The 12,936-nt window shown below is 45.6% G+C and overlaps 1 protein-coding gene across 5 annotated transcripts in view; it reads right to left on the bottom strand.

Annotated features, from left to right (window-relative positions):
* The window catches only part of LOC142464911 (catechol O-methyltransferase-like), a 38,569-nt gene that overhangs the window by 3,318 nt on the left and 22,315 nt on the right, over positions 1 to 12,936 (bottom strand). For 3 of the 5 annotated variants that reach the window (XM_075568567.1, XM_075568570.1, XM_075568568.1), the window contains exons 2-3: positions 5,412 to 5,691; positions 3,087 to 3,280 (exon numbers count right to left, since the gene is read on the bottom strand). In XM_075568567.1, coding sequence (XP_075424682.1) covers positions 3,087 to 3,280; positions 5,412 to 5,691 — 474 coding nt within the window. Of the gene's footprint in view, positions 1 to 3,086; positions 3,281 to 5,411; positions 5,692 to 9,028; positions 9,141 to 10,641; positions 10,780 to 12,936 lie in introns of those variants that run through there. The other 2 variants (XM_075568566.1, XM_075568569.1) reach the window with 2 other exon arrangements.

The raw sequence follows: 12,936 nt of genomic DNA, 5'->3' as shown, positions 1-12,936 counted from the left end.
GCCTGCTTCAGCACAGGTGGCTCCGTTGAAAACTGAGCCCTGTGCTGAAGCAGGGATACCCTGAAAACCTGACCTGTTGGCAGGTCTTGAAGACTGGAATACAGAAAAAACACAGCGCACAACGCTCATAGTGTATTAAAATTATAATGTGAATCAATAAAGAAGGTAAGTATTAGGCGTACATTTAAAACATATTTAACAGGCAATTGGAGGGTTAATGTTACCCATACACCACTCGGGACGGCAGTGTAAAGATCTTCAGTGTAGAAACACACCGCTCCTGCCGTCACGGTCACTTTCACTCAGGCTGTGTCCTGGATGATAATCAGCTCGGTCAAGATAGTTCAGCAGGGCTCACGGTACATGGTACACGCAGTGTCCTCAGGTTGGGGAGTCTTTACAGCAACACGGATCACGCTGTTCCACACTCCGATCCGGTATTTCCGTATCAGTGACGTCACTCGGGAGCGTCAGCGCGTCGTAGCCCTCCCAGACACCGTGAAGGCCCGCAATGAGATATTGCACAGTCCAAAGTTCATATAGCAGCTAGGATCTTAATTCCAACGCGTTTCGAGACATAGAAGTCTCTTCATCAGGGAATAATCAGTTTATTCCCTGATGAAGAGACTTCTATGTCTCGAAACGCGTTGGAATTAAGATCCTAGCTGCTATATGAACTTTGGACTGTGCAATATCTCATTGCGGGCCTTCACGGTGTCTGGGAGGGCTACGACGCGCTGACGCTCCCGAGTGACGTCACTGATACGGAAATACCGGATCGGAGTGTGGAACAGCGTGATCCGTGTTGCTGTAAAGACTCCCCAACCTGAGGACACTGCGTGTACCATGTACCGTGAGCCCTGCTGAACTATCTTGACCGAGCTGATTATCATCCAGGACACAGCCTGAGTGAAAGTGACCGTGACGGCAGGAGCGGTGTGTTGCTACACTGAAGATCTTTACACTGCCGTCCCGAGTGGTGTATGGGTAACATTAACCCTCCAATTGCCTGTTAAATATGTTTTAAATGTACGCCTAATACTTACCTTCTTTATTGATTCACATTATAATTTTAATACACTATGAGCGTTGTGCGCTGTGTTTTTTCTGTATTCTGTTCCTATTAGGGGTTATTTGAGCTATCCCCTGTGCCGCAGCTGCAGACGCTCCTTCCGAGTTTACCAGGTCACATTTTTTACCCCTTTATATCACCTATCACTATTTCACGTATAAATTGTTTGTGGTTGCTCACCTAATTTTCACACTTGAAGACTGGAGTTGAGAACCTCTGCTTTAAGTAGACCGAGTGAAAACAATGTACAACTGTGCATGCAAGTTTGGCAACATCAACACTGGAACCCTTTATCCCGCGGGGTACTTACTTTGTTTATACCTACAACTGTCACAGCACTATCACCGGTTAAAGCCGGGCACCTGACCAACCGTAACTAGATATATATATACACACACACAGACACACAATCACAGCAAGCTCAAGAACCCCAAATCCCACCACATCATATATACAGCATATACATGTGTCAAAAAGGAGAGCTGCTGAGCGTGGCCAAACAGTGCTACATCCAGTGCTGCATACAGTGCTACATACAGTGCTGCATCCAGTGCTACATACAGTGCTACATCCAGTGCTGCATCCAGTGCTGCATCCAGTGCTGCATCCAGTGCTGCATCCAGTGCTGCATCCAGTGCTGCATCCAGTGCTGCATCCAGTGCTGCATCCAGTGCTGCATCCAGTGCTGCATCCAGTGCTGCATACAGTGCTACATCCAGTGCTGCATCCAGTGCTGCATCCAGTGCTACATCCAGTGCTGCATCGTGGCCCCTCCTAGGGTTTAAGCTCCTCACCCCTCCCTACTTTCCAATTAACAGTTTTTTTCCATGTTCCTGTGTACGACAGACCCGCTGTGGTCATTCTCCCTCCAGCAGAGGTAAAATTAGGATTTTACCAGGTAGTGATTGGACCTGCATACTGGTCACGCCGTGATGTGGCTGCATACTGGTCACGCCGTGATGTGGCTGCATACTGGTCATACCGTGACGTTGGCTGCAGGCTTATAACGCTTTGGTATATCAAGGTAGATCCCAAGAAAGGATCAAAAAGATTCCCTCATAGCAGAGCACTCATTGTATGGAGTGTAATAAACAGACTAACATTGGTCTATCAAAATGATATGTGTAGATTGGTCCAATTGTCCCATCTAAACCAAACTGGCCAGGAAAAAATAATAAAGTTTTATTCAAATATATATATTAAAAACATACAAATCACATTCAAACATTAAAATAACCCCGTAGTTCAAGTGGCAGGATCAGCAAAATCTATAGAAATTGATTCTAATATCAATGTATTTACTGTCACTCTAAGCGTCTGATTATATAGACAAGGTGTCTTACAGTAAGACACCTTGTCTATATAATCAGACGCTTAGAGTGACAGTAAATACATGGATATTAGAATCAATTTCTATAGATTTTGCTGATCCTGCCACTTGAACTACGGGGTTATTTTAATGTTTGAATGTGATTTGAATGTTTTTAATATATATATTTGAATAAAACTTTATTATTTTTTCCTGGCCAGTTTGGTTTAGATGGGACAATTGGACCAATCTACACATATCATTTTGATAGACCAATGTTAGTCTGTTTATTACACTCCATACAATGAGTGCTCTGCTATGAGGGAATCTTTTTGATCCTTTCTTGGGATCTACCTTGATATACAAGATATATATCCTTCTGAGCACCTTTGGTTCATTATAAATATATTTCCTACGTATTTGGATGAGCGGTTGTTTTTCCTTTATAGTTTATAACACTTTGGCCAAAGGATTTAACTAAGTGACCTTTACTCATGAGAATATTAGCACTGAATTATTGTACTGTATAATTGTCACTTTGGATGTAGCACTGGGCATTTCTGTCTTTAGAGATTATATATATATATATATATATATATATATATATATATATATATATATATATATATATATATATATATATATATATATATACATACACATACACATATATATACACACATACACACACACATATACACACACCTTATCCTGAACTCCGGCAAATTCAATCATCTGCTTGGCCACTGCAGCGTGAGCCGGGTTCATCTCCACGGTGAAGAAGCGAGCTCCAGGCTTCAGGAGCCGAGCTATCCGGACAGCAGAATATCCGCAGTACGTGCCCAGCTCCAGTAATACTGATGGGTCGGTCTCTTTCAGTACTTTATCCAGGATCAGGCCTGAAAATGAAGTACCGTGCATCAGTGCCAATCCCTGGTGAGCATTTATATGTGCCGTGTGTGCCCATTTACAAATGTGTTTGCTTAAAGCTGCAGTTCAAGCTGTCGTTTTTAAAAAAAAATATATATTTTTTTTCATTCAATATGTGCATCAATACAATCTGCACACTGACAAGTGATTAGCTAAGTTGCCGATCGATCCGTTCTCCTGTAATATATCGCTGAAGATTCGGCTGGGGGTTCACTAAATACATCTTGGGTCCTCTTCTGCTGCACTGACAGCCAAAGTTCTGTGAGGAAGATCATGTGACCAGACAGGCAATAGATTCAATGGGTTCCCTGCTAAAGAGGGCAGGGCTCAAAAAGGTGATGCTGTTTCAGAAGGGGAAGGGGATGTGACTTTGTAAATGGTTGCTATAGGAACAAAAATGCCTGTTACATTAGAATAAATAAAACATTTCTTTAAAATAGTTTTTTTTTTAAATGCTACTCTTTCTCATAGTACAGAACTGATTTATTTAAAAAACACACATGTAGGATATTGCTTAATTAGATTGTAAGCTCTTCGGAGCAGGGACTCCTCTTCCAAAATGTTACTTTTATGTCTGAAGCACTTATTCCCATGACCTGTTATTTGTATTATTTGTTAATTATGTGATTATCAGGTGTATTACTGCTGTAAAGTGCTATGTACATTAATGGCGCTATATAAATAAAGACACACACACACACACCTTAATCTACAGTTTAAAAAAGAAAAAAGGTGATCAATAAAATCATGGTCAAAACTATTATTAAAAAAACACCCAGGGTAATCTTTATGGAACGGGGCTGTAAAGTTCTCTGACGGACAAGTGGACATTGAAAAATTGAAACCTTATGTCATGTAATATTTGATGTTTTTATATACAACCGATTGATGTGTTCTAATATACGGTAGTGCCAATGCAAAAGGCGAGGGAGATACGTGTCAGAGATGCACAAGATGTTGGACCCATAGCGTTCTTTCCATGTCGTGCTCTGTAATAGACCATGCACAAGTCCAACTGCCCAACGCGCCTTACTTTACAGATTGGAGTTGCACAGTATTTACAGACGCCAATCACAATGCCCACTTAATGCCGCCCAAGCAACAACAAGACCTCCCTGTTGGCGTAATGTAATATGCAGAGGCGTTTTCGGATTATTGCCAATACGGAGCAATCCAAGACATAGATTGTTTTATTGTTGTTATGTTTTTACATAGAATTGAAGCAGGGGGTCTCCGCAGCTAAACCGCGTTCATTTCAGCTGCGGGGTCCCCTTACTTCCAGAGATACTTACCTCCGGAGGGGGTGCAGGCATCCCTCTGCTTTTTAAAGCTCCCGCGCCGTGTGGGCCAATAGGAAGCCACGCCTGTGACGTCACGGCTTCCTATTGGCCCGCAGGACGCGCTCCCCACCTAGCCGAGCGGCTACCGGCACCTACTACGGAGCTCTGTATCTCCGGAAGTAGGGAGTCCCAGCAGCTGAATCCCGTTAATTATCGGGGTTCAGCTAGGGGGGCCCCCAGCTTCAATACAATGTTAAAAAAAAGTACTCTGCAAAAACAAAATCGCTGGCTTGGATTGCCGCTTTCATTCTTTGGCCCCGACCCCTTCCTCTCGTTTGAAGGGCAACCCTGCTCACCCAGAAGGCCACAGGAACAGTGCAGACTGGGATATCGAAACACTGCAAGTTATCCCAATACAAACATGGAAATCATTTTTTATTTAGATCGAAGAAGGGGGGGGCGTGGGGGTTGGGCGACTGGTCAGGTTTTCAAGATATCCCAACTTCAGCACAGGTGGCTCAATCAGTGGCTCAGTCCAAACCTGTGCCTCCTGTGCTGAAGCAGGGATATCCTGAATACCTGACCTGTTGGTAGCCCTTGAGGACTGGAGTTGGCCACCCGTGATTTAGATCTAGTACAGATGTAGCCAGCTTGATCACACTCACTGATAACGCTGCATATCGGGATTCAATATCACAACATATACCCCAACATCCAGCGATAGCACAGAATAGCCCAACATGCCCTCCATTACAATAACCCGGGCTACACCTGCATTTGAAGGCCGCAGAGCGCACCCCTGGAGCCCCCCCGCCGTTACCTTTCTCGTCCCCCACGTTCATGGCCCATTCCTTCGTGCCGCAGTATTTATCGATAATGTCCACCACGCTCTGGGGGCTGCCGCGCACTGCGTTCTGCAGCACGAACTCCAAGATCCTCTGCTCCTTGGTCTGAGACATGAGGAAATTTCTGATGATATCTACACTCTCGTACCAATAAATCTTTGCCGTGGCACTTCGCCGAACGAGAAGAGCGATGAGCAGAGAGCCGAGAATGAGACCACCGCAGATACACAGGAGAATTGTGTTGATATTCACCATCTGCATTAATAATAAAAACGTCATGAGTTAATAAAATAATAATAATAGTTTTTTCTTGTATAGTTTTACGTAGCGCTTTACAGAGACATTTTGCAGGCACAGGTCCCTGCCCCGTGGAGCTTACAATCTATGTTTTTGGTGCCTGAAGCTCAGGGAGATAAAGTGACTTGCCCAAGGTCACAAGGAGCCGACACCGGGAATTGAACCAAACTTTCAGTGCCAGTCAGTGTCTTTACTCACTGAACCACTCTTCCCAGGTTTGCGCCTGTGCACCTTTATCTGTGAAACGTCGGTTTGTTTGGAATAAAGATTATATTTTTTCTATACCCCTGGAGAACCGGTTCTGTCTCCGTTTCGAGAATTTGTTTATATTCATTTCATCTCCCCGGACTTCCGGGCAGCTGAGGCGCTGTGTATGGTCACGGGTGTGCACCTACTGTCCCACACTTATATCAACCGTCATATAAGGTGCTCTTCATGTCTGCTGCAGAACAATAACCCCCAAGCGGAGAATTAAACGCCAACATGCGTATCTATCCCGGAGCAGCACCTTAACCTCAGCTCTTCCCCAACAGCCAATTATAGGAAACGGTTGCTCAGACCATACAGAAGAAATGTTACATTGAATCAAACATCCTGTCCGAGATAAGGACACGCACACACATCGCTTCACATGCAGCGTACATGGGGCTCTTTAAATCCCAATTCTGGGCACATACGGCAGTTCGGAAGTAGGTTAGGTCGCCATAGAAACTCGCGGGACAAAAGGAAAGATAAAAAAAAAACCGGGGTTTAGCTTCTCCTGCTCCTGAGTTTGTTACATGAGGAAAGGGATATGTTTGGCATGGAAACAGTGATATAACCAGATGTAACAAGGAAGAGATGCTGGGGGGTTTCCCTGCCAAGTTACAGAGATGACAGTAAGGATGAATGAGGAAACAGCTTCCAGCACGACACAAATACCAGGGGAATAGCTCCCAGGGATATACAGGAGAAGGAGAGTACAGCTGCTAAATATACTCCCAAGGTGTCCCATCGCAGGGACTTGTTATTTTATCACGTGCCACCATATTTCGTAGCGCTGTACAATAGGGGTCGGAGGACGAAAACAATAAGATATCAAACATTAGCATACATTGTTACAGTAGCTAAGGAGGATCCTGACCATAGGAGCTTACAGTCTATAAGGAAGGGTACGTGGAAGCAAAGTACAGGGGGACCTATAGCACGGTGTAATTGCAATTGCTGATAATGTCCATCCAAAGTGGAAAAACCGGTGCAAAGTAACACGATACTCTGTGTGTGTGTGTGTGTGTGTGTGTGTGTGTGTGTGTGTTCCCTCTGGGGGAAATGACTGAAAGTGCAGATGTCGTGTCCACAGACATCCACGTGAGAGACAGTTACCACAAGGACACGTGACTGTGCTTTGGTGAATCACCGCCTTTTCCTTGAACCAACAAGCCCTGTTACGTTCTCGTATTCACAGGATTACATTTATATCAAGAAGAATTGTTTGTATTATACGGCGCCAACAGTGTGCCCAGCGCCGCGCATAGATTTTACTTACTAGCTGATGTCGAAGACTGAGCGGTACAGGGAAAATAAGTCAAGATCACAGGGAGAACTGACATGGGATTTAAAGCACGGTCACCCACTTCAACGACAGTCACTACCAGCGCGCTCCGCCTTCAACCTCGTGCGCGACTCAGATCATTAAAGCGGTTAAAAACACTCGGCGTTTCCTTGGATAACACATTTAACTGAATACATATACAGGCATACCCCGGTTTAAGGACACTCACTTTAAGTACACTCGCGAGTAAGGACATATCGCCCAATAGGCAAACGGCAGCTCATGCATGCGCCTGTCAGCACGTCCTGAACCTCCCTACCTATACCGAAGCTGTGCGCAAGCGGGGAGACTATAGAGCCTGTTACAAATACGTTATTTACATCAGTTATGCACGTATATGAATATTACAGTACATGCATCGATAAGTGGAAAAAAGGGAGTGCTTCACTTTAAGTACATTTTCACTTTACAAACATGATCCGGTCACATTGCGTACGTTAATGCGGGGTATGCCTGTAGAAAGTCACGAGAGCAAATAACACATGTTAATTACGAGACAAAGGTGAATCTGAGTGCGGAGCGCAAGGTCCAATGTGCCCTACACAAAGTACACAGGGGGGGTTCTGCAATGGCGTAGGAGGGAGCCACCTTTACGGAAACATTTCCACGCATATTTTAACAACGCGATTCCTTTAATAAAGACATTGAAACAAAGCAGCGTACACTTATTACAACACCGATTTGGCTTTATTATCCTAAAAAATTCTAGCATATATATTTTGTCTGTTACCAACAACAAAACAAACCCCTAAAAGCTGAAGTGATTCGGAAGATGAGGGGGCACAGCGGCAGCGCGGGCAGCTTCTCTGCCTTCTGCCCAAGGCTTGTAACATTTCAAACTGATGCAGCAGCAGCAAACCCAGGTCATGCCAAGAAGCAGGGAGAGAACAGGGACTTCTCTCTGCCCAAGACATTTTAACCTCTTCAGTGCAGGAGCTTGAAACATGCTCTCCCGACACTTTAATTTCCCCTGCAGGAGGATAATGCCACGTACAGGAGGTGAATATCCCCCATGGGAGGTGGGCGTCCCCTATAGGTAAGGGGCTTTGTTTGCACAAAGTATGAATCCCGGTTTGTTGAAGGATACGGGGTTAATGCGGTAGGCATGCCCTGACTGTTTGGCGTATTTAGTATATTTTCCCCCAGAAGACACGGAGATCTCAGCTGGTCCTTGCACGTGATGCAGAAACATATCAACGCATACAATTACAGATCATCGCGATGTAGCCACTCATCTGCTTTACTGACATCAATTATTGGGGGGAAACTTCAAAGACAAGAGGTGACCTACTGATGCAGGCAGCTAGATGCTGGTCTTTTAAGTGGGTGATACAGGTTCAACACCAGATCTTCCTGTGTGACACACTAGATATTACATTGAGAGCAGATTCACTACCTGCACTGTGTATAACACTATAAGAGCCTTATTTATGAGAAGATGGGAAAGCAAGACACAGACATATTGTGCTCTTTCCTTCCCCAAAAAGTCCCCTTGGAAAGCTTTAAATAAGTCTTCGAATTATAAAATCATTACTTCTGGGAGAGAGGCTGGCAGCCATTTTACATACTCTCCCAAAATTCCCCGAGAGTATTGCAGCATAAAAAGGAAGCAAGAATACAAACACAGCATGAAAAGACTGGCTAAAAGAGTTCACCAAGGGCAGATAAAGAAGGGAGTTTAAGTCAGCGTGCGCAGAAACTCACCAAACAGCACAGGTTCACTCTGTGGCTTGTGTCATGTGTGTGTTGCTAATTATTTCTGAGCAGGTATTTGTGGAAGTATGCACAAATGAACCTGTGGCTGCCTCTGCCTGTAGGAAGATTGGGACCCAGCCCACAGATCTGACTAGCTTTACCCTTTGCATTGCGTTAGGGCCAATTGCAGCCAGCACTGGGGTTACAGCATCTAGGCTGAGTCCCCGCTGGCGCCGAGCGTGCTTATGCTTGGAGAGCGCTCCAAGCATGAGCGCCGAGTGTCCTGCGTGAACGCGCGCGCGGGAGGGGGGCATTGCGGGTAGTTGAGCGCGCGGGAAAGTATAGGTTTTATGTTTACTTAAGCGCCGGTGAGCGTGTGTGCCCACGCACAAGCGTGAGCGAGGACTTACATATAGCTATATATGCAAGTAACCGCTGGAAGCGCCGCACGCTCAGCGCTAGCGGGGACGCAGCCTAATGCAGCGTGTTCCGCTCCGGTCTAGGACATACGGTCGCGGCAAAATACCGGCGGTGTTTTGACTCCACTTACCCCGCCGCCGAGACCTCTCCGCCAAGGTAAGCCCCTAACCTTACCCTTTACCCCAAAACCCCCTAATCTTAACCCCTAATACTAACACTACCCCTTACCCTAAAAACTTTACCCTTAACCACTAATACTAACACTACCCCCTACCCTTAACCTAAGCCCCCTAAACATAACCTCTCTAATAGTAACGCTGTCCCCTACCCCAAAAACCTTACCCTTAACCGCTAAAACCCCACCAATTAACTTACCTTGGCGACGTGGCCGGCAGCGGAGGGGCTGCGACGGAGGGTCCCTCAGCGGACAAACGCCGCCGGAGGCTTGGGCGCGGTTTAGTGTCTTTAACCCTTTTTAGCCAGTACAGGTTTTTAAATTGGGGTTTGAGATTTAAAACGCAGACTTTGCTGGATTTGTCATCTCGCACTTAGGGTATTTATACAATGTCTTAGCAGGAAATCCATGGTCACCCCTTGTTTTCACGTATTTAGGGCATTTACATATTCTGAATGAATGAAAACAACGTGACTTGGCTGTATCTGTTGAAATCGAGCCAAGTGACAACCTTACTTAATGCAATAATTATATACCAAATTTTGCATGATAGTTCCCGAGACCAAGGAGCAGGTTTTTGTCTACGTTTGAATACAATTCACAAATGACATCAGCTATGACATAACTGATAACTGATCCCATCACACAACCCTCAAACCACCACTTAATCTTGGTCACTTTGAAAATCTAAATTGCAACATTAGCAAAAATACAGGAACAGCCAAAGTTCTTCAAGAGCGCACACACACAATACACACACAATACACACACAATACACACACAATACACACACAATACACACACAATACACACACAATACACACACATCCCCCTCCCCAAATACACATAAACTCGCCCCCTCACCAAATACACACCCGCCCCCTCACCAAATACACACACCCAATAATTCCCTTCCCAAATACAGGTACACACATCCCCAATAGTCTCCACTCCCCAAATACAGAGGCACACACAATAAACCCACTCCCCAAATAAACACACACACACACACAGCCTGGGGCCTTACCCGACTCCTGCTAGAGACACATGGCCAGTGCACAGAAGAGGCCTGAGGGATAGATGGGCAGTGCTGAGCAAAAGGGAGAGCGAGGAGGGGAGGGAGAGATGGGGGCGGCAGCCAGAAAAGGGGAGGGCACAGCTTGCCTGCAGTAAGAGAAGTGTAGGGTTGCTGGCAGGGAGGCCAGGCCTCTTCCCCTCTCATCCGCTGTGCACCTGCCAACCCTAAGTACACTCTCCCACACACAGGCAGCATTAGAGGCTCTCCATCCTGCGCTGGGGCCATAGTGCCTTCGCCCGTGCGGAGGAGCGCACGGCCGCGCCGTCACCCGTGGGTGCGTTTTTTGGCCACGGTACGCGCGCCGTCCGTGGGCGTGTCTAGGGGCGTGCCAGTGACGTCACGGAGCTGGTTGGCCCTCATTGGGCGAACCGCTCACGTGACCGGCCTGTCGCGCAGAGAAATCCGTTTGAACTGATTTCTTGCACAACGCGCGACCCCTCCCACTTCCGCGCGGCCGCATAGACGCGGACACTAGTGCACGGTCTGCGGTACCATGGCCCCAGCCCAACACTTCAGGACCTCAGAGGCAATGAAACCATTATGGGTGGAGTTCCTGCTGTTACAGCGGAGGGATTTCGCATTCAGCAATTAAAACATTCAATGACCCTTTTTTAAATGTCAGTATTTATGGTTCCTTAGAATTCCCGAGCAATGCCGGGTCCTTTCAGCTAGTATATATATATATATATATACACTGTATATATACTGTATATATGAAGAATGCACATCGAATTCTTGTAGACGTTGTCTCCTTTTTGTACCCCAGGGTCAGTTACAGGCTGCAATGTATATAATAAGCCTTATAGAAACGGACCGCAAAAATGCTGGGTTATAAACAGGCAAATGAAAAGGAACACAGAATAATAAATGTTCCGCTCTGGTTCTTTTTAAAGTTTCCGAACGATAGAATAATGCAATCGTATGCAAAATGGAGGATTTCAGAGCAGACCATCTTCAGGAACAAAATGACAGCAGTATACAAACGTCCCACTATTTCATGTGACGCTTTCAAGGCGCCTCCCAACTATACTGAGATATTGAAGGCGTCGCCATGCGCATCTGTGACAGCGTCTCACCATCTGCTTCTTCTCTCTTCACTTTGTGCTTCATGAGCATTCATGAGTAACTCGTGGAAGGATTTCCTCTTATGTAACATAAAGAATAGCAACTCGCTTTTTGCCCGGAGGCTTTAACATATTTACTTGTAATGTAGCTCCTCGCCAGCTATTAACTGTTACAGAATCTTTATATACACATGCGAGAGCATTCTACACCAGGGTTGAAGTTTTGGGGGGTTAAGGAACTCTACATTTATATTGTGAAGTTCTGAGGAACCCCAACACTCTCTAATAGTGCGTCTGAGAATTACTTTGCACTGTACCTTCCCTGCTACTTTGCACTGTACCTTCCCTGCTGCTTTGCACTGTACCTTCCCTGCTGCTTTGCACTGTACCTTCCCTGCTGCTTTGCACTGTACCTTCCCTGCTGCTTTGCACTGTACCTGCCCTGCTGCTTTGCACTGTACATGTCATGCTGCTTTGCACTGTACCTGCCGCTTTGCACTGTACCTGCCGCTTTGCACTGTACCTGTCCTGCCGCTTTGCACTGTACCTGCTGCTTTGCACTGTACCTGTCCTGCTGCTTTGCACTGTACCTGCCGCTTTGCACTGTACCTGCACTGCTGCTTTGCACTGTACTTGCTGCTTTGCACTGTACCTGCCGCTTTGCACTGTACCTGTCCTGCTGCTTTGCACTGTACCTGCACTGCTGCTTTGCACTGTACTTGCTGCTTTGCACAGTTTAAAACCAGAGACAGAACATGAAACACAGACAGAGCTCAGTGCATATCCAGTGAAACTTATACACGGTACAGTGCCTAAATATATATGTATAGATATCTATTAAATAAAATGGTCTTTTAGTTTAACATTTTGGCCAAAGTGTTTTAAGCCCCTGAGCCACTACACGGCAGACCACATCTCAAGGGTCCCTAACACTACTATAAATTCTTAATAACCTGTGCATTACCAGGAAGAATGATTTATAATAAATCTGTCAAAATTAGTTGCATAGTTCTAAGTCTGATTGAAGCTTTTATTAACCTGTACATTACCAGGAAAAGCACTCTGTATTAGATTTGCCACAATCATACTGCAAGCAAGCAAGTTCCCCTGAGAGTGGGAGATGCTATGGAGTGAGCTTTTAACCATTTAAATGTGGGAGGGGGTGAGCTTTGCACTGTAC

The sequence above is a fragment of the Ascaphus truei genome, chromosome 13, assembly GCF_040206685.1.
Source record: "Ascaphus truei isolate aAscTru1 chromosome 13, aAscTru1.hap1, whole genome shotgun sequence".
Classification (NCBI taxonomy): domain Eukaryota; kingdom Metazoa; phylum Chordata; class Amphibia; order Anura; family Ascaphidae; genus Ascaphus; species Ascaphus truei.
This window is presented reverse-complemented; position numbering and strand designations above follow the sequence as displayed.